Here is a 20,687-nt window from a genome sequence, read left to right on the forward strand (position 1 = left end):
AAGATATTTTCACGATAAACGGAAAACCGGATAAATGCAAAACACGATACACGATAGACAACTGATAAACGCAAAACACGATACGATAGGATACACGCACGATAGAAATGTCAAGAATAACGTTGCGGGTATTGTATGTGCTACCATATAAAGATGAAAAAGTATACTATAACAATTTACCAAGGAACATAATCACCTGCAGTGTAATTGTGGCCAAAAAATTAAGGGCAGATAAAATGCTGCTGCTTTATAGGTGACACAATAGTCTGCTGTAAAATCTTGAAATCATACATTCAGTTACCGGAAGACGTGATACCTTGACTTTATGATTCCTTTGGTCAAAGGGTGGTGATCCACTCAAATTCTCCCAAAAAGTGCACTGAAAATAGACACATACAAATATGTATTCCGATTTGAAATTTAGGTCAAAATATGAATTGTGTTTTCGCTGAAATCCAAGTTAAACTTATAGTAAGTATAAAATATCTATTATGTATATAATAACATTTATGGCGAAACTTTTTCCTTATATTATTTATATTAGTTAGTACCGGGTAACCCGTATTGTACCTCTGAACATTAAACCCCGTCGGGAACCCCTATTCAACATTAGCACAGTTTGTATCTGAACCAATGGAAACTTGTGTATAGATCACGTGTCTACTTCTGTTAGAAAGTTTTGATTGTTTGGACTTGTAGAAAGCGTGTTGAAATTTGAGAAATCCAGTAATTTTTATAGTTTGTGCATTGGAGATTTGCACGAAGTGTAAGTGACTTGCAGTTTTGTTTTGTTAACTAGTACATGTTAACATCCTCGTGGGTTGAATCATTGGTACAGTAACTTTGTGCACTCGCTCAGCAGACGCGTCGCGTCAGTGTCGATGGCGGATCAAACGTGCAAGGCGATGGTGATAGGACATTCATATGTGCGCCGTTTGGATGTTTATTTGCAACGCCACAACATAATGAATTTACGTTTGGACAACGAAAAATTCCAAGTTTCATTACGGGGAAAGGGAGGTTTATGTCTTAGACATATTCGTTTCAATGCAAAAATTCTGCACTTTGACACAACCCCCGATATATGTTTCATGCAGATCGGTGAAAATGGGGTGCATAGAATCACCGAAATTACCGCTAATCACCGAAATTACCAAAGAAATGACCGAAATTACCAATGAAGGGGCCGAAATTACCTCAGTATATGTTCATCTATATACTATCTAGTCACACATCAAATTTCATGAAGATTAGTAATGATTTGAAGGAATTGTTTCCATAAAACCGATTATTGTGACGTGTGAATCTGAGTTAATTCCCTTTACCGATAGGTACTCAGTAAGCAAACTATGAATAGCCATTAAGTTCCAAATGGCAATATAAAATTCAGGACAAATATTTTATTTTATCTATTTATCACACATTGAATAAATCAATACCATGAATACGATATATATAACATGAGAAATAACTCGTATAAATTTACGCTTCACATTAATCGGTTTAATGACCATAACTCCTTTAAATTGTTGCCAATCTTCATGAAATTTGATGTGTGACTAGATAGTATATAGATAAACATACATTGAGGTAATTTCGGCCCCTTTATTGGTAATTTCGGTCATTTCTTTGGTAATTTCGGTGATTAGCGGTAATTTCGGTGATTCTATGTACCGGTGTAGCGGTGATCGCGGTCGCTGGTGCTCAGGGTCGCTCTAAATATAGCGGTAGCCCTGCTGTTCGACGCTCGCATAATTCGACCCATAGATAATTGTAAACATTTTATATGGTTGTAATCAGCAATTAGTGTGAAGTTTGGTGATGGAAAAAAACCAAAAGACAATAAAACAATTGGTATTATTGAATTATTTTGTTTTAAAAACCAGAAAATGCTTTGGTTTTTAATTCTACATCTGAAATTGTGATCGGCATATGAACTTCATTTATGCACATATTTTAATAAGAAGACGTGCATTTTAACTAATATATTAAATTATATAACTAGTGCAGCTCCTTTAGCAAAATTATCAACAGAAACTTACTAATAATTATTCATTTTACATGCAAGAATCATCGAGATCGGCATCCCACCAATGTCGTCCTGTACTCGAGCGATCGAGTCTCGACTGATTTATATCATTATGATTATGATAACAATACCTTGAAAGTAAGATAGTGGTTTAAAAAGAAAAAGTAAATAATATTGTTTTTATTGTCTATGATTTAATTGCTAGTATGAATAAATGCGAATCATGATCACACTGTACCAGTTTAATTCAAAACAAAGTTGTGACTCGAATTTCCTCTATTGTGTTTTTTAATATCGAAAAGCCATCAGCTATGTCAATGAAATATTTTTATGTAGGTGTTGAAATGCTTAGGTATTTAGTTTTAATTTTTTGCGCAATTACTTATGAATTATGAATTTAAAGCAGATTTTCGACATAGTTTGTGGTCAGAATAATCCAAGCCCCATGACTAATTTTCATTTGTAATTAAATGAGCACAAAGCACAACTAGCCAATCCAATAAACTTATCATGGTTATGTAACACTAACCTGACTAAGAAGATAGGTGCCTGTTTTTGACCGACTCAGGTTTACATTTCTAGGTAAACATATCTATAGATATATCTAGTGTTTTTCAATGATGATATCAGACATTCAGTATTTGAAAAGTGGATAATTTATGTTGAATTAATGTTAAGAATGGAGATGTGGAGTTCATATCCCATTAAAATAATTTACTTCACGTAGTTCAAAACACGTGAAATTAGTTTAAATTCATTTCTTTGAAAACATGCCAGAAGAAAATTTATACTAATGCAATAATCAATTATCTTTGGAAGGAACAATATGAATTATTTACCCTGTGAAAAACGAATAGAGAACATCCTATATATTGGACATTCTCGAGCATACAGTAAAAATGTGCATAATCATTTGCATGAAATTTCTATATGGTAGAGCCTTGATATTTAGAGGTCAAAGGGCAAGTATTATGACATCATTTACTGATCCTTTTAATTCTTTCTGCATTGAATTTGTCAATTCTCCAAAACATCTCAATTTCCCTCATTGTGATACATTTTAATCTGTGATCCATTTCAATCAGTCTTTTGATTTTTTTGTTGGATTTGAATTATACATTTTTTTCGAAGTAATCTGTAGAGTAGCATAATTTCATGTGAATTTGCAATTTTTGAGCTACGTCTGTTCTGTAATAACATCAGGTTGCACTCAAATACAGTGGCAAATCTATACCTTACTGTGGGGTTTGGGGGGAGGTTAACCCATTTAAAAAGAATGATTTAAAATAGTGCATTTTAATGCATTTCTTCCCTTCATTTGTAGTCACCACATCTTTTATATGTTTGGGTGTGGTAAAACAGAAAAGAAATATGCTGGTGTGACGTGTTGTCAGTATATTTTTCTGAATTAAAGTAACAGAAAAGCAGTTTTCGAAATTCGTTTAAAACTTAGTACAGACTGGGTTTATGCCAAAACTAGATGACATAGACCTCATCGAATTGGCATAGACCGCAACATTGAAAAAATAACACAAATTTAAAACATTTTTATTGACTTTTAAAGTACTTATAAAGCATATTTTCTTTCCATTTCCAAAAAAGTGTTCTCTTTTCCTCATAACGTTTATCAGACGTTGACTTGTGGGATAACTCAATTGCTTTAAACTAAGAAAATTAACATACATGTTTTGTTATATCCCAATTACAATTGTTATAGACCAGTGCCATTTGACATAGACTCGGTCTATTGTTAATTTCAAACACCAAGAAACATCATCACGCATATTTGTAATATATCAACAAGTAATTTTGAAACAGTGCACTTTCTAATGTTGACTGTCTGGTATCACCCTCATCTTACTGGAGTTTGATAGGCTATATATCAAAATAGCAAAACCGGCTGAAACCTCAAGTGAACTTTTATGATCACCTGTTGTCCGTTGTCTGTCTAAACTTTTTACATTTTCGACTTCTTCTCCAGAACCACTAAGCCAATTTCAACCAAACTTGGCCCAAAGCATCCTTGGGTAAAGGGCTTTCAAGTTTGTTCAAATGAAGGGCCATGAGCCTTTCAAAGGGGAGATAATCATAAAAATGCAAAAATAGGGTGGGTTTCATTTAAAAATCTTCGAGAACCACTGGGCCAAAAAAGCTAAAATTTACATTGAAGCTTCCTGGCATATTGCAGACTCAAATTTGTTCAAATCATGGCCCCCGGGTGTTGAATGGGACCACAGAAGGGGGTCAAAGTTTTACATACAAATATATAGAATAAATCTTTAAGAATCTTCTTCTCAAGAACCACTGAGCTAGAAAAGCAGATATTTACATGAAAGCTTCCTGACATAGTTGCAGATTCAAGTTTGCTCAAATCATGGCCCCCGGGTGTTAAATGGGACACAATAGGGGATCAAAGTTTTACATACAAATACATAGGAAGAAACTGTAAAAATCTTTTTCTCAACAGCAAAGTCATGATTATTCATAGTTATATGTAAGCATCTTCAAGTAGTGAAGCAGTTTGCTCAAATCTTAACCCGCCAGGGGTAAGTGAGGAACACAATTGGCAATGAGCAATTTAGTTTTAGATAGGAGGAATGAAGAAATTTGTTTACAAACAGTGATCAGTCTTATTAATATGGAATCATTCTCAGGTATTGTAGATTCAAGCTTTTTCAAATCATGACCTCTGATTTCCTTAATTAAATAATTGCCAAAACCATAACATTGTCAATCCCCCAAAAAGTAGACCAGGGGTCATAATGTGAAAGTGTGTTCTTTTTAAACTAGATACAGATATATATTTACAATACGAGGATGTCTGCTAATGTCACTTCTTTTAATAAGACTAAGAAAGAAGGTAATTTTGTGACATCATTGACCAGCTCATACCACGTGGAGGTATCCTCATATGAGCCATAATTTTGAATAAAAATTTAAACCCAAATGAAAAATAAAGTCCTGAAATTTTCTTAGTAAGTAAAAACAAAACATTAACAATTATAATGAAGCTTTAAAAAATTTCAGTGCTTAATGTAAAAAGTATGATCTAATTTGGAATGAATGAAAATAAATGTTATAGAAAACCAAAAAGAAGAGACGAAATAAAATACTATGTGTGGTTTCAGTTACAATCCCTTGAAATATAGTGTTGGTATGTAGGAATGATATTTAATTTCTTTTTTATTATAGACTTAAGATGGAAACAGTTTCCTTTTATCGTCACTTCCTTGCATATACCATTTACATATATTTATCAAAATTGGTAGGGATCACCCTAGTGTTTACAATTCTAAGACTTATATATATATATTTAAAAAATAAAAATGCAGAACAAAATCAGTGCATTTGCCAAAATCATGTTGTCATATTTCACCCAGGTTACAGTTTTCAAACCCTTCCAAGTTTTTAAATCTTTCTTACTGTTTCAAAAATAAGTAGGGTGATAGCTCAGTTGTGTATTTAAGCATTTTTTTTTAGTTCTATGTCACTCTCTGTCTAACGTTAGATGGCCTGTTGTAAGTGTTTACAGCTTAGCATTTGAGCGGTATCTATATATTGGCTATGAAAGAACTTAAAGCTTCACCTGAAGGAAAATGGGCCAAAAACCTATGTATAGTGGTAAATAAAGTTAACCCTTCTCATAAAAGAAAATCTTGAAAAAGGTGTGTATTTTATTTGTATATGGTAACGAATTTAGGAAATATTAAAAACCGAAAAAAAAGATAGTTGAGGGTCGGGGGTAAAAATTATGGACTGTCGTTTAACTGTAACCACACGTTTTTATTTGGCCTGAACAATAATGAAGAAAAGGTCAGTGCTCAAAAGGTGAAAACAAAAGTTTTAAACCAAAGTTTTCAAGAATGTCTTGCCAATCAGAATTTCATGCTGTGCTGAATTTTTTTATTATTATGGATCAATTGAAAATAATAAAGTTGTTATTTTGCTGTTTTCAAATTACCTTCTACGCCATGAATAGTGACCCCCATAATTGTTTTAACTACCACTTTCTTGTACATTATCTAATCAAAGCATTATTATTAGTATTAAATAAATTCAAATTACGTAATTCTCTTAATGCATTACATGTAATTCAAGTAATTTTTTTTTTTCGGATTGTGTGAAGTAAAAAGGTTAATGATAACATGAGAGCCAAAATTTGAATGATTGGTATTAAATGGGTTTATGAAAAAGATAAGTTTTTATTAAAACCTTTAATAATTACATAACAGAGAGTCAGCATACAACATTGAGAGTAATAATAAAATAAGTGTATATTATTTACAATATCTGAAGAACAATAAAACTGCTATTTACAACAACTGCATATATATATATATATATATATATATATATATATATATATATATATACATTTTTCGCACTGATGTACTCGAGGTTCATAAAAATCAGGTGGACTCGCCGATCAATGCGTCTGTTTCCAGGTTCAATTGATACTGATTTATTATTTACCTGACGTACATACCTTATAGGTCCACAGACCTCAAAATTGGCATCAAAGTCTCAGAAAGGTGGGTAGATTATTTTACAGAATGAAAGCTTCTGCAATCTACATTAAGTCCATTTAGTATCAAGGTTCATAAAAATCAGGCGGACTCGCCGATCAATGCATCTGTTTCCAGGTTCAATTGATACTGATTTATTATTTACCTGTCATGAGTTTCTGTTACAGAATTAGGTCCACAAACCTCTTAATTGTCCACAGGATTTCGGAAATGCTGTAAATCACGGACGTCAAGGTAGGATTCAAGCCAACCAGTGTATGCCTGCACTTGCTCTTGGGTCATGAGAACAAGGTTTCCAATTCGCCTCATTGGGGTAGTGCTTCTGGTGTGCCAGGTGAACAAGTAATCTGAAATCAAAAGATTTTGAGATCTTTTAGATTTTCTCCATTGATTAAACACCTGAAAAACAACATCATTCATGAGTAGTAATGATCTTGACTGGTCACACTGCACATGGATCCCAACCTTAGATAAAATGAAAGCAAATGTGTTAGTAAGGTCGTTAAGGAAAACTGGAATTGTGCTGGCATCTGGTTCCATCGGATAGGAGGAATGGTCATCAAAGACACGTGTTGTCACTGTGGCATCATCCAAAAGTCTGGATCTATGAAAGGATGGAGGGAAAGGAGGGTAAACTTTTGAATTTGAAAATAAGAATTGACCAGCTTGAAGACGTGATATGTTGATGCTTCCTAGCATGGACTGTATGCATGATTTTTCCAGGTTGTCTCGCAGATGGGGAACCATCAAATTCCATCTACAACAAACTAAAGAAATTAAATTCATGTCAGCATCACATTTGGCAGCATAGTTCAAAATGATGAGAAGAACATTGTCTGGAAGGGAAGAAAAGAAATCTTTATTTGGATGTGTGTTCTGTCCCTTCTGTCTGCGGCGGCTTGGTTCCCAGCTGTTTGAAAACCGCTTTGCTGGGGGGTCTTTTCGGAGGCGGTAGAACCTAGAACTACAAGGATTAAAATTATGAATATTACTCCCAGCAGTGTTTTGGTTCTGGTCGAGAGAGCTGGTATCTTGAGCTGGTGCCTCTTCTGATTGGTGATTAGTGGCCACCATGATGTCAGCAAGGAGGTGAAGGTTGTCCTCAGCAGACGACACTAATGCCTTGACTGTCAATGGAAAAACATCAATTTGTTGGGTAGACAGCATACCCCTATGACAGCCGAATTCCCTAAAGTGCCTGCATAAAGAAAGAGAATTTGGGAAATATATGGTCACTGCTTTACCACCTTGGTCTGGAAAACCATTATCATCCCTTGCATGTGAATCAAAAAGGTGGTAATGGTCGTCATGACTAATGATGGCTGTTGTGTAGTCTCCAAATATGACCAGGAACCCATCTGTGTTGTTATGCTGCTGCAAAATCTGGATGAACTCTGACTGAAAATCCTGAAAAAGAAAGAATGCTGGAGATGACTTTTCAACCTGGAAAGAAAAGGGTGAATTGTCAATAAGGATGGTTGGCTGTGTTGGCAATTCATCAATGGCTAGCCTAAGGTCCGAATTTGGCAAATCCCTGTGTAAAGAAATTAATTGAGTAGTATTCAGGTTATGGCCTTCAAACATAACACGGTTGACATCAACTGCAGACCAAGAGCAAATATTTGTTACTGAGGCATACAATACAGATGTGTTTGCCATTGAACTGCACTGTGACCCAGCAGCTGGATCACTGGGGAATGGGTGCCCTCCTTGGTGCATGTCTCCCATGATGACATGGTGGCCAGTATCATTAGCAATCTCGTCCATGTTTTTAGCTGAATCCTGCAAACGAGAAGAAGCAGTTAATGAATGTGGAGTGCTGCAGCTCCCCTGGGATGTAAGTGCTGGACCCTGCAAAGAAGAAGTAGTTGGTGTCGTCAAACTGCTTCCACTGTTCACCAGTGCTGGTCCCTGCAATGAAGAGGTTGCATGTGGACTGCTCTCAGTGGTCTTCCCTGAAATATAAGGTTTTAGTTGTGCACCATGCCTTTTGATTTGCTTCCCATCGAAGGAAAGAAGGGTAAAGACACCAGATTTATTGATTTTAGTGATGGTGTATGGACCCAGCCATTTTTCCTCCTCCTTATGGCCCTTTTTTGTCTTCCGCTTCAGGTTCTGTAGAAGAACGTTATCCTTGACTTGGAAGGTGTGCCGAATGATATTATGACGCTTGTCATAGTCTGTCTTCTGCTTCTCCTGGGCACGGGAAATGTTGTCCTCGGCTTCCTGAAAATTTTTATTTCTGCATTCAATAGAGTGCTTAATTCGATTATCGGTAATTTCAGCAAAGCTTACCTCTGTTGAGGGTTCAATTTCGTTTTGAAGCCCCATCCTAGGTGTCCGTAGCTCCCGTAAATAGACTGGTGAGTAGCCGGTGGACGACTGAGTGGTCATATTGATGGCTGAAACGACATGGTCGATGTATTTTGGCCAGTCACCTTCATTATCATGCATAACTTTTCTCAGACTCTGCTTCAGCGTCTGGTTGGTCCTTTCATCAAGGCCGTTGGCTTGGGGGTGGTATGATGTTGGATTCCATAGGTACTGGTGAGCTCCTGAACGGTGTGATTTTTGAATTCTGAGCCATTGTCTGTCACCAGTATGCGTGGGGCACTATGTCGTAGAATGGTTTTGAGGAGGAAGGCAGCTATGGTGTTTGCAGTTTTATCTTGCACAGCTACAGCTTCCACCCATTTAGAGAAGTAATCTGTAATAGTAATTACATGTTTATAACCATCTTGTGACTCTTTGATGTTGCATACATCCATACCTATCTTGTTCCACACATCTGTAGCCACTGGTATAACTTGCAGAGGAGGGGCTGTTGATGGGTCAGCATTGGCAGATCGCTGACATCTATCGCATTCTTTCACCTGTAATATGAATATACCACAATTATTTTATTGTGCTGTCAATCATATGCATGGACTAATCAACATTTTTTAGTTCCATAAAGTCAAAGACTTGTGAGTTATTCTGATTGAAGAGTGATTGGTGTCCGTCTGTGTTTTGTCTGAAAACCTTTCATATACTTAAATTATCTAGTTGAAATCAAACCGCCACCCATTTGCACCTTGTGCAACTTTTACAGATCATACCCTAGTCAGTTCTGACAAAATATGAAACGGTCATTCTGAAGAGCGACCCCAGACACCGACGCTCATAATTAATTCAAAATAATTATTTTCCCCATTTTTTCTCTCCTGAATTCTGAAACTACACTTAAATTATCTAGTTCAAATCAAACCGCCACCCATTTGCACCTTGTGCAACTTTTACAGATCATACCCTAGTCAGTTCTGACAAAATATGAAACGGTCATTCTGAAGAGCGACCCCAGACACCGACGCTCATAATTAATTCACAATAATTATTTTCCCCATTTTTTCTCTCCTGAATTCTGAAACTACACTTAAATTATCTAGTTCAAATCAAACCGCCACCCATTTGCACCTTGTGCAACTTTTACAGATCATACCCTAGTCAGTTCTGACAAAATATGAAACGGTCATTCTGAAGAGCGACCCCAGACACCGACGCTCATAATTAATTCACAATAATTATTTTCCCCATTTTTTCTCTCCTGAATTCTGAAACTACACTTAAATTATCTAGTTCAAATCAAACCGCCACCCATTTGCACCTTGTGCAACTTTTACAGATCATACCCTAGTCAGTTCTGACAAAATATGAAACGGTCATTCTGAAGAGCGACCCCAGACACCGACGCTCATAATTAATTCAAAATAATTATTTTCCCCATTTTTTCTCTCCTGAATTCTGAAACTACACTTAAATTAGCTATTTCAAATCAAACCGCCACCCATTTGCACCTTGTGTAACTTTTACAGACCATACTCTAGTCAGTTCTGACAAAATATGAAACGGGCATTCTGAAGAGCGACCCCAGACACCGACGCTCATAATTAATTCAAAATAATTATTTTCCCCATTTTTTCTCTCCCGAATAATAAGCTTGATGATCGTTTGGTTTAGTATACTACATATTACATGTAATGATTGTCAAAACAAAATCTGATGACAGAATTATGGTTGGCTTCCTTTCACTCCAGATCATTGTCAAAACAAGAAGTAAGTGAACTATCATATAATAATTGATATATAAACAAGTTAATGATTTTTCCTTTCTTATTATCTGATAATGAACATTTAATAATGAACTGAAGGTGCTAAATGTGGCAAAACAAACATCAATAATGATGACATGTATTCCCTTGTACCTCCTATCCACTGTAAGAAATGTCTGGTGTCTGAACAACAGCTTTAGTGAGCATTTGGGTACCACCTGTTATTATTATCTTAAAAGTATATATGGGGTCTCATTTGCTAAGTCATTTTTGTGACTTTTCTACATATTTTGTGACTTTCTGTCCAGTGACGTTTATCCTGTGACTTTTTGTCCGTATACCAAACATGAATCCTATTTTGACTAATTTCGTGAAACTGAAACGTGTCCTTTGTAAGCAATTATAGTTGGGGCATAAGTGAACAGATATACCTTGACCTTGAAAATAAATATATAGATATTAGGTAAATAAAGACGAAAAAAGCCGCCAGACGTTAGTTTTGTTGTCTTATGGTTTTTATTGGGAATAAGAAGGATGACACGATCCCTCATGCCTGCTGGTTCCTATACACGATCCTGCTATATGTACATGTATATAGAGTCTAGTTGGTTAAATTTTAACACAAAAAGAATTATCTCGTAATAGGAAAGTCTTCCACTTTTGTACAAAAACACTTAAAAGGAAACCTCCAAGTTGTATACAGTAGATGCGTGGTTGTTCGCATATCGGAGATAATTTGAATTCAGATAATCAGAAAATATATTTGAAATAAAAGAGGGTTAGAGAAGAAACATACTATGCAAAATAGATAAATAAATAATAAAACAATGTTGAATATGTGCCTACGTATTGTTCGTAAATTGGGCGAGTGGTATTTGTACTTATGATTACGAAGGTTGGTCACGGTAGAATAACCTGGTGTTATTTTATTTACAGGTAATTGTTTACACCTGCACGTTAATCCAAGTTTAAGGCGTCTAGCTGTGCCTTGTTCACACCTGTTATCATGTGATTAAAATATAAAAGATGACTTAGGAATTGTTATGGAGATAACACTATTGTAAATATGCTTTGAATAAACAGCCATTGTTTTCAAGTTGTTTATTCGTTATTAGATATCTTAGACATAATTCAGAAATCTTATGCATTAAAATATCAATTTTGGAGTTGGATAATACAAGTTAATGTGTATCTTTCAAGTTATGATGTGCATACGAAACAGAAAACTGAGAAGGGGGTTTATTATTACTATGGATTTAAAACCAGTAGGGCACCGCTTCGAGTTAAATACCACGCATGCGCAGAAGCCGGTGATCCGAGTCGTTCTTTTCCCTATATATTCTATTAAGAGCGACCCTGGTCACCAGCGACCGCCACCACGGTTACACCGGTGAAAATGACATATCGCCCCGTAGCGAACCAGGGAAAATCTCAGAGGACATTTTTTCGCTGGCTTGTTATCTGCGCGACGGAGTTGGCGTAAAAAAAAGTTATCGTTGGCCAGTTGTTGCGTCGGCTGCCATATGCGTCCTGTCCACGGTTTAACGAGATGGTACAGTCAGTGAACCACTTGCTGAAAGAAAAGTTATCGGACGTACAAGGGATTGTGTTTTGGCCACACCGTGGATTCTGGGAGTCCCTGTCATACATCGGCCCAGATGGAGTACACCTGCTATGTACTCAAGCCAATGATCAGCCCATGAGGAAGTTTCTGCGGAGTATACGCAACGCCATAATTATTAACGCCAAAGATCTCAGGCCAGTATAAACACATCAAAAATTAAATGCAAACTTGAGTTATTTTAGGCCTTGCCTATGTAGGCCATGGGTGTTATTGGTGTTTGAAACACTTTAAAAAAGCATTCTTCAATATCTTCAAAGAAACATTGGGTATAATGTTTATTTACATAATTACAAAGAAGCAGTCGGTATACTGTTTCATTATTATTAGGAACATTCAGTATAATGTTTACATATTACCAAGAAGCATGCACTATAATGTTTCATTATTGCAAGGAAACATTCAGTATAATGTTTTCAGAATTAACAAGAAGCATTCAGTATAAGGTTTACATAATTACCAGGAAGCATTCAGTATAATGTTTCATTATTGCAAGGAAACATTCAGTATAATGTTTACATAATTACCAAGATGCATTCAGTATAATGTTTCATTATTGCAAGGAAACATTCAGTATAATGTTTACTAATTACCAAGAAGCATTCAGTATAATGTTTACATAATTACCAGGAAGCATTCAGTATAATGTTTCATTATTGCAAGGAAACATTCAGTATAATGTTTACATACTTACCCAGAAACATTCAGTATAATGTTTACATAATTACCAGGAAGCATTCAGTATAATGTGTCATTATTGCACGGAAACATTTAGTGTGTGGTTGCAGAGTTATATAGATATAAACTATATATCTGTCTATATTTTAAAGTAGCAGCAGGGCAGAGTGCAAGGCCTGTGCTATAGAGATACATAAAATGCAATGTCTATTACACTGAGAGGCATTTTAGTATGATATTCCATTGTTATCAATTAATATGAGTATGATTTAAAATTAGGAAAAGGTTAGCGGTATGACGCTACTATTACTACATATTTCCCTGACACCTACTTATGGTACTATATTTATATTCTTTGATAACTAAAAACAGCCTCCAGATTTGGCATTTAGTTTCTTTCTATCAAGTTATATTATCTATATATTATTGTGCCTAGAGGTGTTCTTTGGGCTATTGAATTTCAGTCAAATTCAGTTATCATGAACAATAGCCCTTGTTGCGATGTACAAGTCCATTTTATTATACAGGCGAACTGTTTATATCTATGCTGGATGTCATGTGGTATACTGTTTGGTGTTTACAGTAGTATTAGTTTGCCAACTTTCTCACTCATCAAGTTTGTTGGAAGTTGACATGCCCCTTTTTCCTTGATGCCCAGATTTACTGTGGTTAATTATGTTTTAGCAAACATGCCAAAGGGCAAAGCCACTTCGAGGAAGCGACCAGCTTCACCCCGGCCCGCTCCAAAGAAGTCCAGTCGTCACAGTGTAGCACCACACAACCCGTCTGTGGAACAAGAGCCTGCAGAGTTGACACCCACCATAGACTATGAAAAACTGGCGAGACACATCGTCCAGGAGCAGGCACGGGCCCAAAATGCAAACGTTCCCCCAGAACAGACGTCTCCCAATTCACGACACCAAATGGATGGGACTTGCGAGGACATACCCACCACTTCCAACCAAGCCATTTCGAGTGACAATGTCACCACCATCCTTGACGCAGTATTTCAGGGTGAGTCGGCACGCAATCCCACACCCATTACAATCAGTGATAACATACCCTTAGGGGCTACAGTCCCTATGAAAACCAAGTGCAAAATCTGGGCCAATGAATTTATTGACCTCAGAACACTACTGCCCAATTATACAGATGATCCCCTTTCAATCACCATAAAGGCAGGGAAAATTGATGTAGAGCAGAGCCAAAAACAAAAGTCTCCGCTCTCCATCAACCAGTGGATTGATGCTTTAATAACATTTATGTCCATATACCTTCAGAGATATCCAGCGGAGGCATGCAATCTCCTAAAATACTGTTCATACATCAGGGAGATTAGCAGATTGCATGTTGACGAGGCATGGCTGGGATATGATGAAACTTTTCGCAAGTTAAGAGAATCCTCCTTACTTTCATGGCAGCAGCCAGTACCGGAACTGAGGTTGCGGGTTGCTGCCATGGGACCAAAATTCTCAGATAAGTCCCATCCCCCATATGCTAAGAAGTCTAATTTTCGTCTCCAAAAGGTGTGTTTCGCCTACAACCGGGGTGATAAATGTTCAGTCTCCCCATGTAAATATGTCCATGTGTGTCAGGAATGTGGCAATAGACATCCCAGAACAAAGTGTTTTGTTAAACCCAAGCCCCAGCCACACCAACCATCCCGTACCTCTTCCAACCCCAGTAAAACCAGCAATACTACGTAAGGAGCTACTAGGTTATGATTCAAATAAATCACAATACTTAGTTGAGGGATTTTGTAGAGGGTTTAGGTAAGGTTGTGTAGGCGCACCCTTGGGATCTTCACCACAGAATCATAAGTCAACTAGGGATCATGTGGAGGCCATTAATGAGTACATATTGAAAGGAATACAAGCACAACGAATAGCAGGCCCCTTTGATGATCCACCTTTAACAAATTTTGTTACATCACCATTAGGCATTGTTCCCAAATCAGAAGTAGGTAAATATAGAGTCATTCATGACTTATCATTCCCCGAAGGTCAGTCAGTTAATACATACATTCCTCGTGAAAATTCCGAAGTTCAATATGATACGATAGACAAAGTTATTTCACTAGTACAATATTTTGGGCGGGGGGCTTTTATGGCAAAATCTGACATTAAGGATGCTTTCCGCATAGTGCCCATACATCCATCAGACTATCATCTTCTTGGGTTTACCTGGAAAAGTAAATATTATTATGACCGCTGCCTCCCCATGGGAGCCAGTAGCTCATGCAAAATATTTGAGGAGTTAAGTCAGGCTCTGGTTTGGATCATGCTCAACAAATATCATGCATCGGGGATATCCCATATCCTTGATGATTTCTTTTTCATTTCATCCAGTGTCGAAAAATGTCGGGAGGACTTATCACGGTTCCTTTTTTTGTGTAAACAGGTTAATATACCTATCAATATGGCCAAAACTGTTGCCCCTGCAACACAGTTAATTATATATGGCATCGAAGTTGATTCTCTTGCCATGGAGTGTAGGTTGCCCCAGGAGAAAATTATAAAAATTAGCAGCAAGCTCAGTGATTTCTGTCATCAGAAGAAGGTACACCTATGTGAATTACAATCCCTTATAGGCCTGTTAAATTTTGCTTGTACAGTGATAGTGCCAGGTAGGGCTTTCTTGCGACGCCTTATCGATTTAACTTGCAATATCTCAAAGCCCTTCCATTTTGTTTATCTCACCAAAGAGGCGCGTGATGACCTAAGTATGTGGTTCCAGTTCATCTCGCACTTCAATGGAAAATCAGTTTTCCTCCCTCAACAATGGGACTCCTCTGATTACATAAGTCTGTACACGGATGCGTCAGGGTCAATTGGCTTTGCGGCAGTGTTGGGATCACACTGGTTTGCGCAGTCTTGGTCGAAAGAACTTGATCATTTCCAGATTGCAATTAAGGAACTCTTTCCCATTGTCTTGGCTTTAGAAATATGGGGAGGACAATTACAAAATAGAAGGATTCTTTTTCTAACCGACAACATGGCAATAGTACAAATCATTAACAAACAATCTAGCAAAGACAAAACTATCATGACACTTATCAGGAGGCTTGTGCTTGCTTGCCTTTACAACAATATTCACTTCAAAGCCAAACATATTAGGGGAAAATTGAATGTAATTGCAGACAAGCTATCTCGTTTTCAATTCCAGGCAGCTCGGCAGCTAGCACCGTATCTGGAGGAATGTCAGATACCCATTCCACACTCTCTTCTGCACATTTAGCACATGGGGCACGGACACTTTTATCTGCATCCTTGGCATTATCAACTCAATTAGCGTACCGGCGATCATGGCAACTCCTGCATACATTTCAAGGTCAGAGAGCTTTACCCTTGCGTGTGGTTGACATATGCAACTTTATAGCCCACTTGCATGCATCCCATTTCAGTGCAAGTACAATTTCTTCCCATATTTCTGCCATAGGCTATGTACACAAGATACTTGTATTACCGGACCCTACACAGATGTTTATTGTGAAAAAGATACTAAGGGGTTGTCACAGGTTGTCTCCCACAGTGGATTCACGCCTGCCAATTACCAGAGATATCTTGCTTCAGATTATCAAGGCTATACCCCACACCATTTCTGTTTTGGATTATCGTATCATGTTAGAAGCCCTTTTCTCTATTTGTTTTCATGCTTTCCTTAGACTTGGTGAGGTCACAGTAAAACAAGGCATTACATCAGATAAAGTCATTCACCTTCAAGATGTAGAGTTTCAATACAATGGCTCAACTCCCTCTAGAGTGGAATTAGTATTGCGCTATTTCAAAACCCAAAAAATGAATAAGCCTGTCACAATTTGTGTAGAGGGCTCCCCCACACTGGACCATTGCCCAGTCAAAACATTACACCGTTATCTGTCGCATTCAGGTCATACATCTGGTCCACTTTTTCAATATAGAGATGGTTCTCCGATTACGTACAATTATGTTTCCAAAGAACTTTCAAACATCATTAAGTATGTGGGTCTCAATCCTGCACTATACAAAGGTCACAGTTTTCGCATTGGGACAGCAACATATGCAGCACAAAAAGGGTACTCGGAGAATTATATCCAACAATTAGGTCGCTGGAACTCTAATGCCTTGAAACGCTATATTCGCATACCTACACTTTCTCTTTGATCACTTCACCTCTCCTGAATCAGCTCATTCGTTGGTGAAGTTCAAATATTTTATGCAGGTCAGTGTTTAACTGCTGCATCAAGTTGTTGGCTTATTTCACTCATTGGCTGTACCCGGTATCTTTCTATACAGGCCCATTTTTCACCATATATAACTTTTACCAAAAATGCCAGTGTCCTACTTCCCAAAAAATGGGGTTTACCATACACGTCAGTGTTTAAGTGTCGCAATTATGAGGTCATTATGCAGGGCAGTGTTTAACCGCTGCAACAACGGGGGTTACCATGCAGGTCAGTGTTTAACTGCTGCAACAATGGGGTCACCATGCAGGTCAGTGTTTAACTGCTGCAACAATGGGGTCACCATGCAGGTCAGTGTTTAACTGCTGCAACAACGGGGTTACCATGCAGGTCAGTGTTTAACTGCTGCAACAATGGGGTCACCATGCAGGTCAGTGTTTAACTGCTGCAACAATGGGGTCACCATGCAGGTCAGTGTTTAACTGCTGCAACAACGGGGTTACCATGCAGGTCAGTGTTTATCTGCTGCAACAACGGGGTTACCATGCAGGTCAGTGTTTAACTGCTGTGGAAAAAAACCCAATCCATTTCCCTTCCCACTTTAAAGTACCTGTTTTAGGCATATTTGCGTGCTGACTCACCAACAGGGTCCAACCGAAATATTCATTAATTACCTCCGTTATGGTTGAATTGTAGTTAGGTTTTTCACAACGTCTTATGTATATAAATGTTTGAATTTGTTACACAATTTACAAGACAGCTCACCTTGGATGGCTCTGAATATGATTTGTTAAGGGCTGTTCCATTAAAACATATGAGGTACCCGGGGACGGCAATTAAAAAAAATCTATGGGTGCTTGTCATTGGTACAAAATTGCATATATGGTGGGTACCTACTGCCTGAAAACTGCATCTGTGGGTGGTTGTTTTGATAAAATCTTTATTTTTTACCGAAACTGAGAGGAATGCAACAAGAGAAGGGAAGGGTTGAAAGTAGAATGTGAAACAAACGCTGTTTTCTGTCTTCATTTTATCTCGGTCAATGAGGTTCCGCGATCCGGTTATCGTTTCCAGTTTGACTCTAAAATTATAGCGACCGGAAATTAGGATTATCTCCCTTGTCCAAAATGGAAAACGAAACGTGCGCGTGCTCGTGGTCCATTGAAACGGTTTTTGACTTTTTCTAGCTGCAATAATGTAGCCCTATCCAATTTTTTTTTATTCTGACGTTTTCGGGATGAGGCTACAATTCCATAGGATCTCCGTAATGGTGCAAAATAATTTTATGAATAACCGATAATAAACTCTGCACTGTGCAGTGTTTAGTCCCAAATGTTGTTTACACCAAAAGGAGTAGAATCTACCAACTTTGTGCTCGGGCATGTCTAATAAAGGTGTTTTTCATTAAATATATTGTATAGCATGCAAAATTCTTCGTCTGCTCCGCCATGCTTGTTATCGCGAAATCTCGTAGGTGGATCTAATGAAAAAGCTAAACATTGACAATCGGCGCGAAAATGTAGTTACTTGAGCCACTTCGACAAAGAAAGGAAAAATCATATTGTTGCAGAAAGAATTTACACTCTGTTGTTCGGTTTTTAACTTTATATTAAATTCAAACCTTTTCAATACCGACGAAATAGCTTTCGCCTCCATACTTGTCCATTAATGTAAATACTACTTTATATGACATATGCAAATGACTTGACAATCGGAAGTTGAAACTTCAGTACATCAAGCATGGCGCACAAATATGAATCGAGAAATTGGAATTTATCGAAATTGTTGAAAACGGTAGAATAGAGCCTCACAAATCTTAAGTTGCAGGTTGTAAATTTATATATTGACTAAGAAACAGAATATCATTTTATTTATGTAAAGAGACCCATTTTCTTGTTTTTTAATACTCAAAATACTAGTCAATTTTAAAACTTTTAATAGTTGTTTTTGAACATTTACAATACTAGACTTTTTATGAACAGGTAGACTTATAAAATTAATTTAGTTCATCATGTTTAAGAAAGACATGCAGTCTTGATAAAATAAATTGATGGTTCTATGATCAAGCTTCATTGATGGCCAGTTATTTGAATGGTGATGACACCCAAGATACTCTTCTCTTTACTATCATGCTTGGGAACATCTGAAAATAGACCTCTATTCAGGGGTTATAAATAGTCATTCATACATATTGAATTTAAAGAAAAAGTGTATTTCAAATTTATTTCACTTCTATGGGTGGTGCCGCACTATTTAAAATTGCTTCTGTGAGTGGTCCCTCATTACATTTTTATGCTTCTATGGGTGGTTACCCAAATTTTAAAGTGCCTTCCCCGGGTACCTCATATATTTTAATGGAACAGCCCTAATCATATCTTTGGCCCTTTTTGTTCGCCATCTTTTTGCTTGTTGTACACTTTGGAACAAGTTTCCAAGGTCTGTATTTTAACTAGTCATTGTTTGTTATTTGTGATAATCATGTATGGGGAAAATCAGGACAGATGTGTTGAAATCCTATGTAATTACATTGTATGTATCTACTGATTTTCCCCTGTTTGAACTGGTCAGTACCATATTTATTTGTGAAATTATCTATATGGGGGAAATCAGAAATGATGGGTTGATATATTGTGCAAGATTATGACAGTGTTCGTGGATCGCTGATTTCCCCCCTTCTTTGTATGAACCTTTATCTTCGTCATTTGTTGTCTAAAATAAATGACATATTTCATTCTCATACAGTTTTACAGTGTTGATTTTTAAAGCAAAAACAAGCTTCGGTGAGCTGTCCTCTTGAAAAGGAAATAGTATGAGACATAAATCAATCTAATTATAATTAGACTTGTAAATCACGCTCCTCTACGTAACATTTCCTTGTATTGAAGTGTTTTGTGAGCCGAATATACCAGTCTAATTTTAATTACATGTAGATTAGGCTATGAGTCACCTTTTTTCTTTATTGATACAAAGTTTATTATTCTTATCACAATCTCTATTTAAAGAAATGATAAAATCCTGCATAATTTTGTATAATGCAAATTTGATGTTGTTCACAACACGCAAAAATTTTATGTAATGTGGAAATAAAATCTTTTTTTTTAAAAATCCAGGATAAGTGTGTTTGATTTAGGGTCAGAAACACAATCATTTTTATTTGAGGATTTATTCTTTTAGATATTTTTAAAACCTCCACCAACGTGCAATATATATGTGATCAGTTACAATTAAAAAGTTACAAATGTATAATGAAAATTCACGATTCTTTTCAAAAGGCTAGCGATTCAGTAAGGTATTTCATTCATAAACGTGGAACAATTCTAAGAAATGACCTAATGAAAATAATTTACTATGTGATGTATCAGTAAAGACAAAATCATAGTATCCTGTCACATTAATGAAAGGTGAAGGTAACGAACTGCGATCAATCTCTTAACTCCCACAAGCAATACAAAATAGATAGTCGGGCAAACACGGACCCCTGGACACACCAGAGGTGGGATCAGGTGCCTAGGAGGAGTAAGCATCCCCTGTCGACCGATCACACCTGCCGTGAGCCCTATATCCTGATGCTTACATTAAAAAA

The 20,687-nt window shown here is 36.9% G+C and overlaps 1 protein-coding gene and 1 long non-coding RNA gene across 2 annotated transcripts; both read left to right on the forward strand.

The window, feature by feature from the left end:
* Positions 1-2,086: 2,086 nt before the first annotated feature.
* Positions 2,087-11,673, forward strand: LOC130054885 (uncharacterized). Its single transcript, XR_008803216.1, has 2 exons — positions 2,087-2,167; positions 11,580-11,673. It is a non-coding gene; the product is annotated as an uncharacterized LOC130054885 (long non-coding RNA).
* A 158-nt stretch (positions 11,674-11,831) lies between these two features.
* LOC125650595 (uncharacterized) lies at positions 11,832-19,841 on the forward strand. The gene is made up of 2 exons (XM_048879008.2): positions 11,832-13,956; positions 16,108-19,841. Exons 1-2 carry the CDS (start codon positions 13,593-13,595, stop codon positions 17,082-17,084), a joined length of 1,341 nt encoding a protein of 446 aa, XP_048734965.2. The 5' UTR covers positions 11,832-13,592; the 3' UTR covers positions 17,085-19,841.
* Positions 19,842-20,687: the final 846 nt, after the last annotated feature.

Source organism: Ostrea edulis, chromosome 5 (assembly GCF_947568905.1).
Source record: "Ostrea edulis chromosome 5, xbOstEdul1.1, whole genome shotgun sequence".
In the NCBI taxonomy this organism is placed as follows: Eukaryota; Metazoa; Mollusca; class Bivalvia; order Ostreida; family Ostreidae; genus Ostrea; species Ostrea edulis.

Bases quoted from the DNA above. Each gene is read 5' to 3' on its own strand.
- LOC125650595 (XM_048879008.2), top strand. From the start codon at position 13,593: ATGCCCAGATTTACTGTGGTTAATTATGTTTTAGCAAACATGCCAAAG. The intron at 13,957-16,107 runs GTGAGTCGGCAC...TTTCAATTCCAG, and splicing joins CCTTGACGCAGTATTTCAGG to GCAGCTCGGCAGCTAGCACC.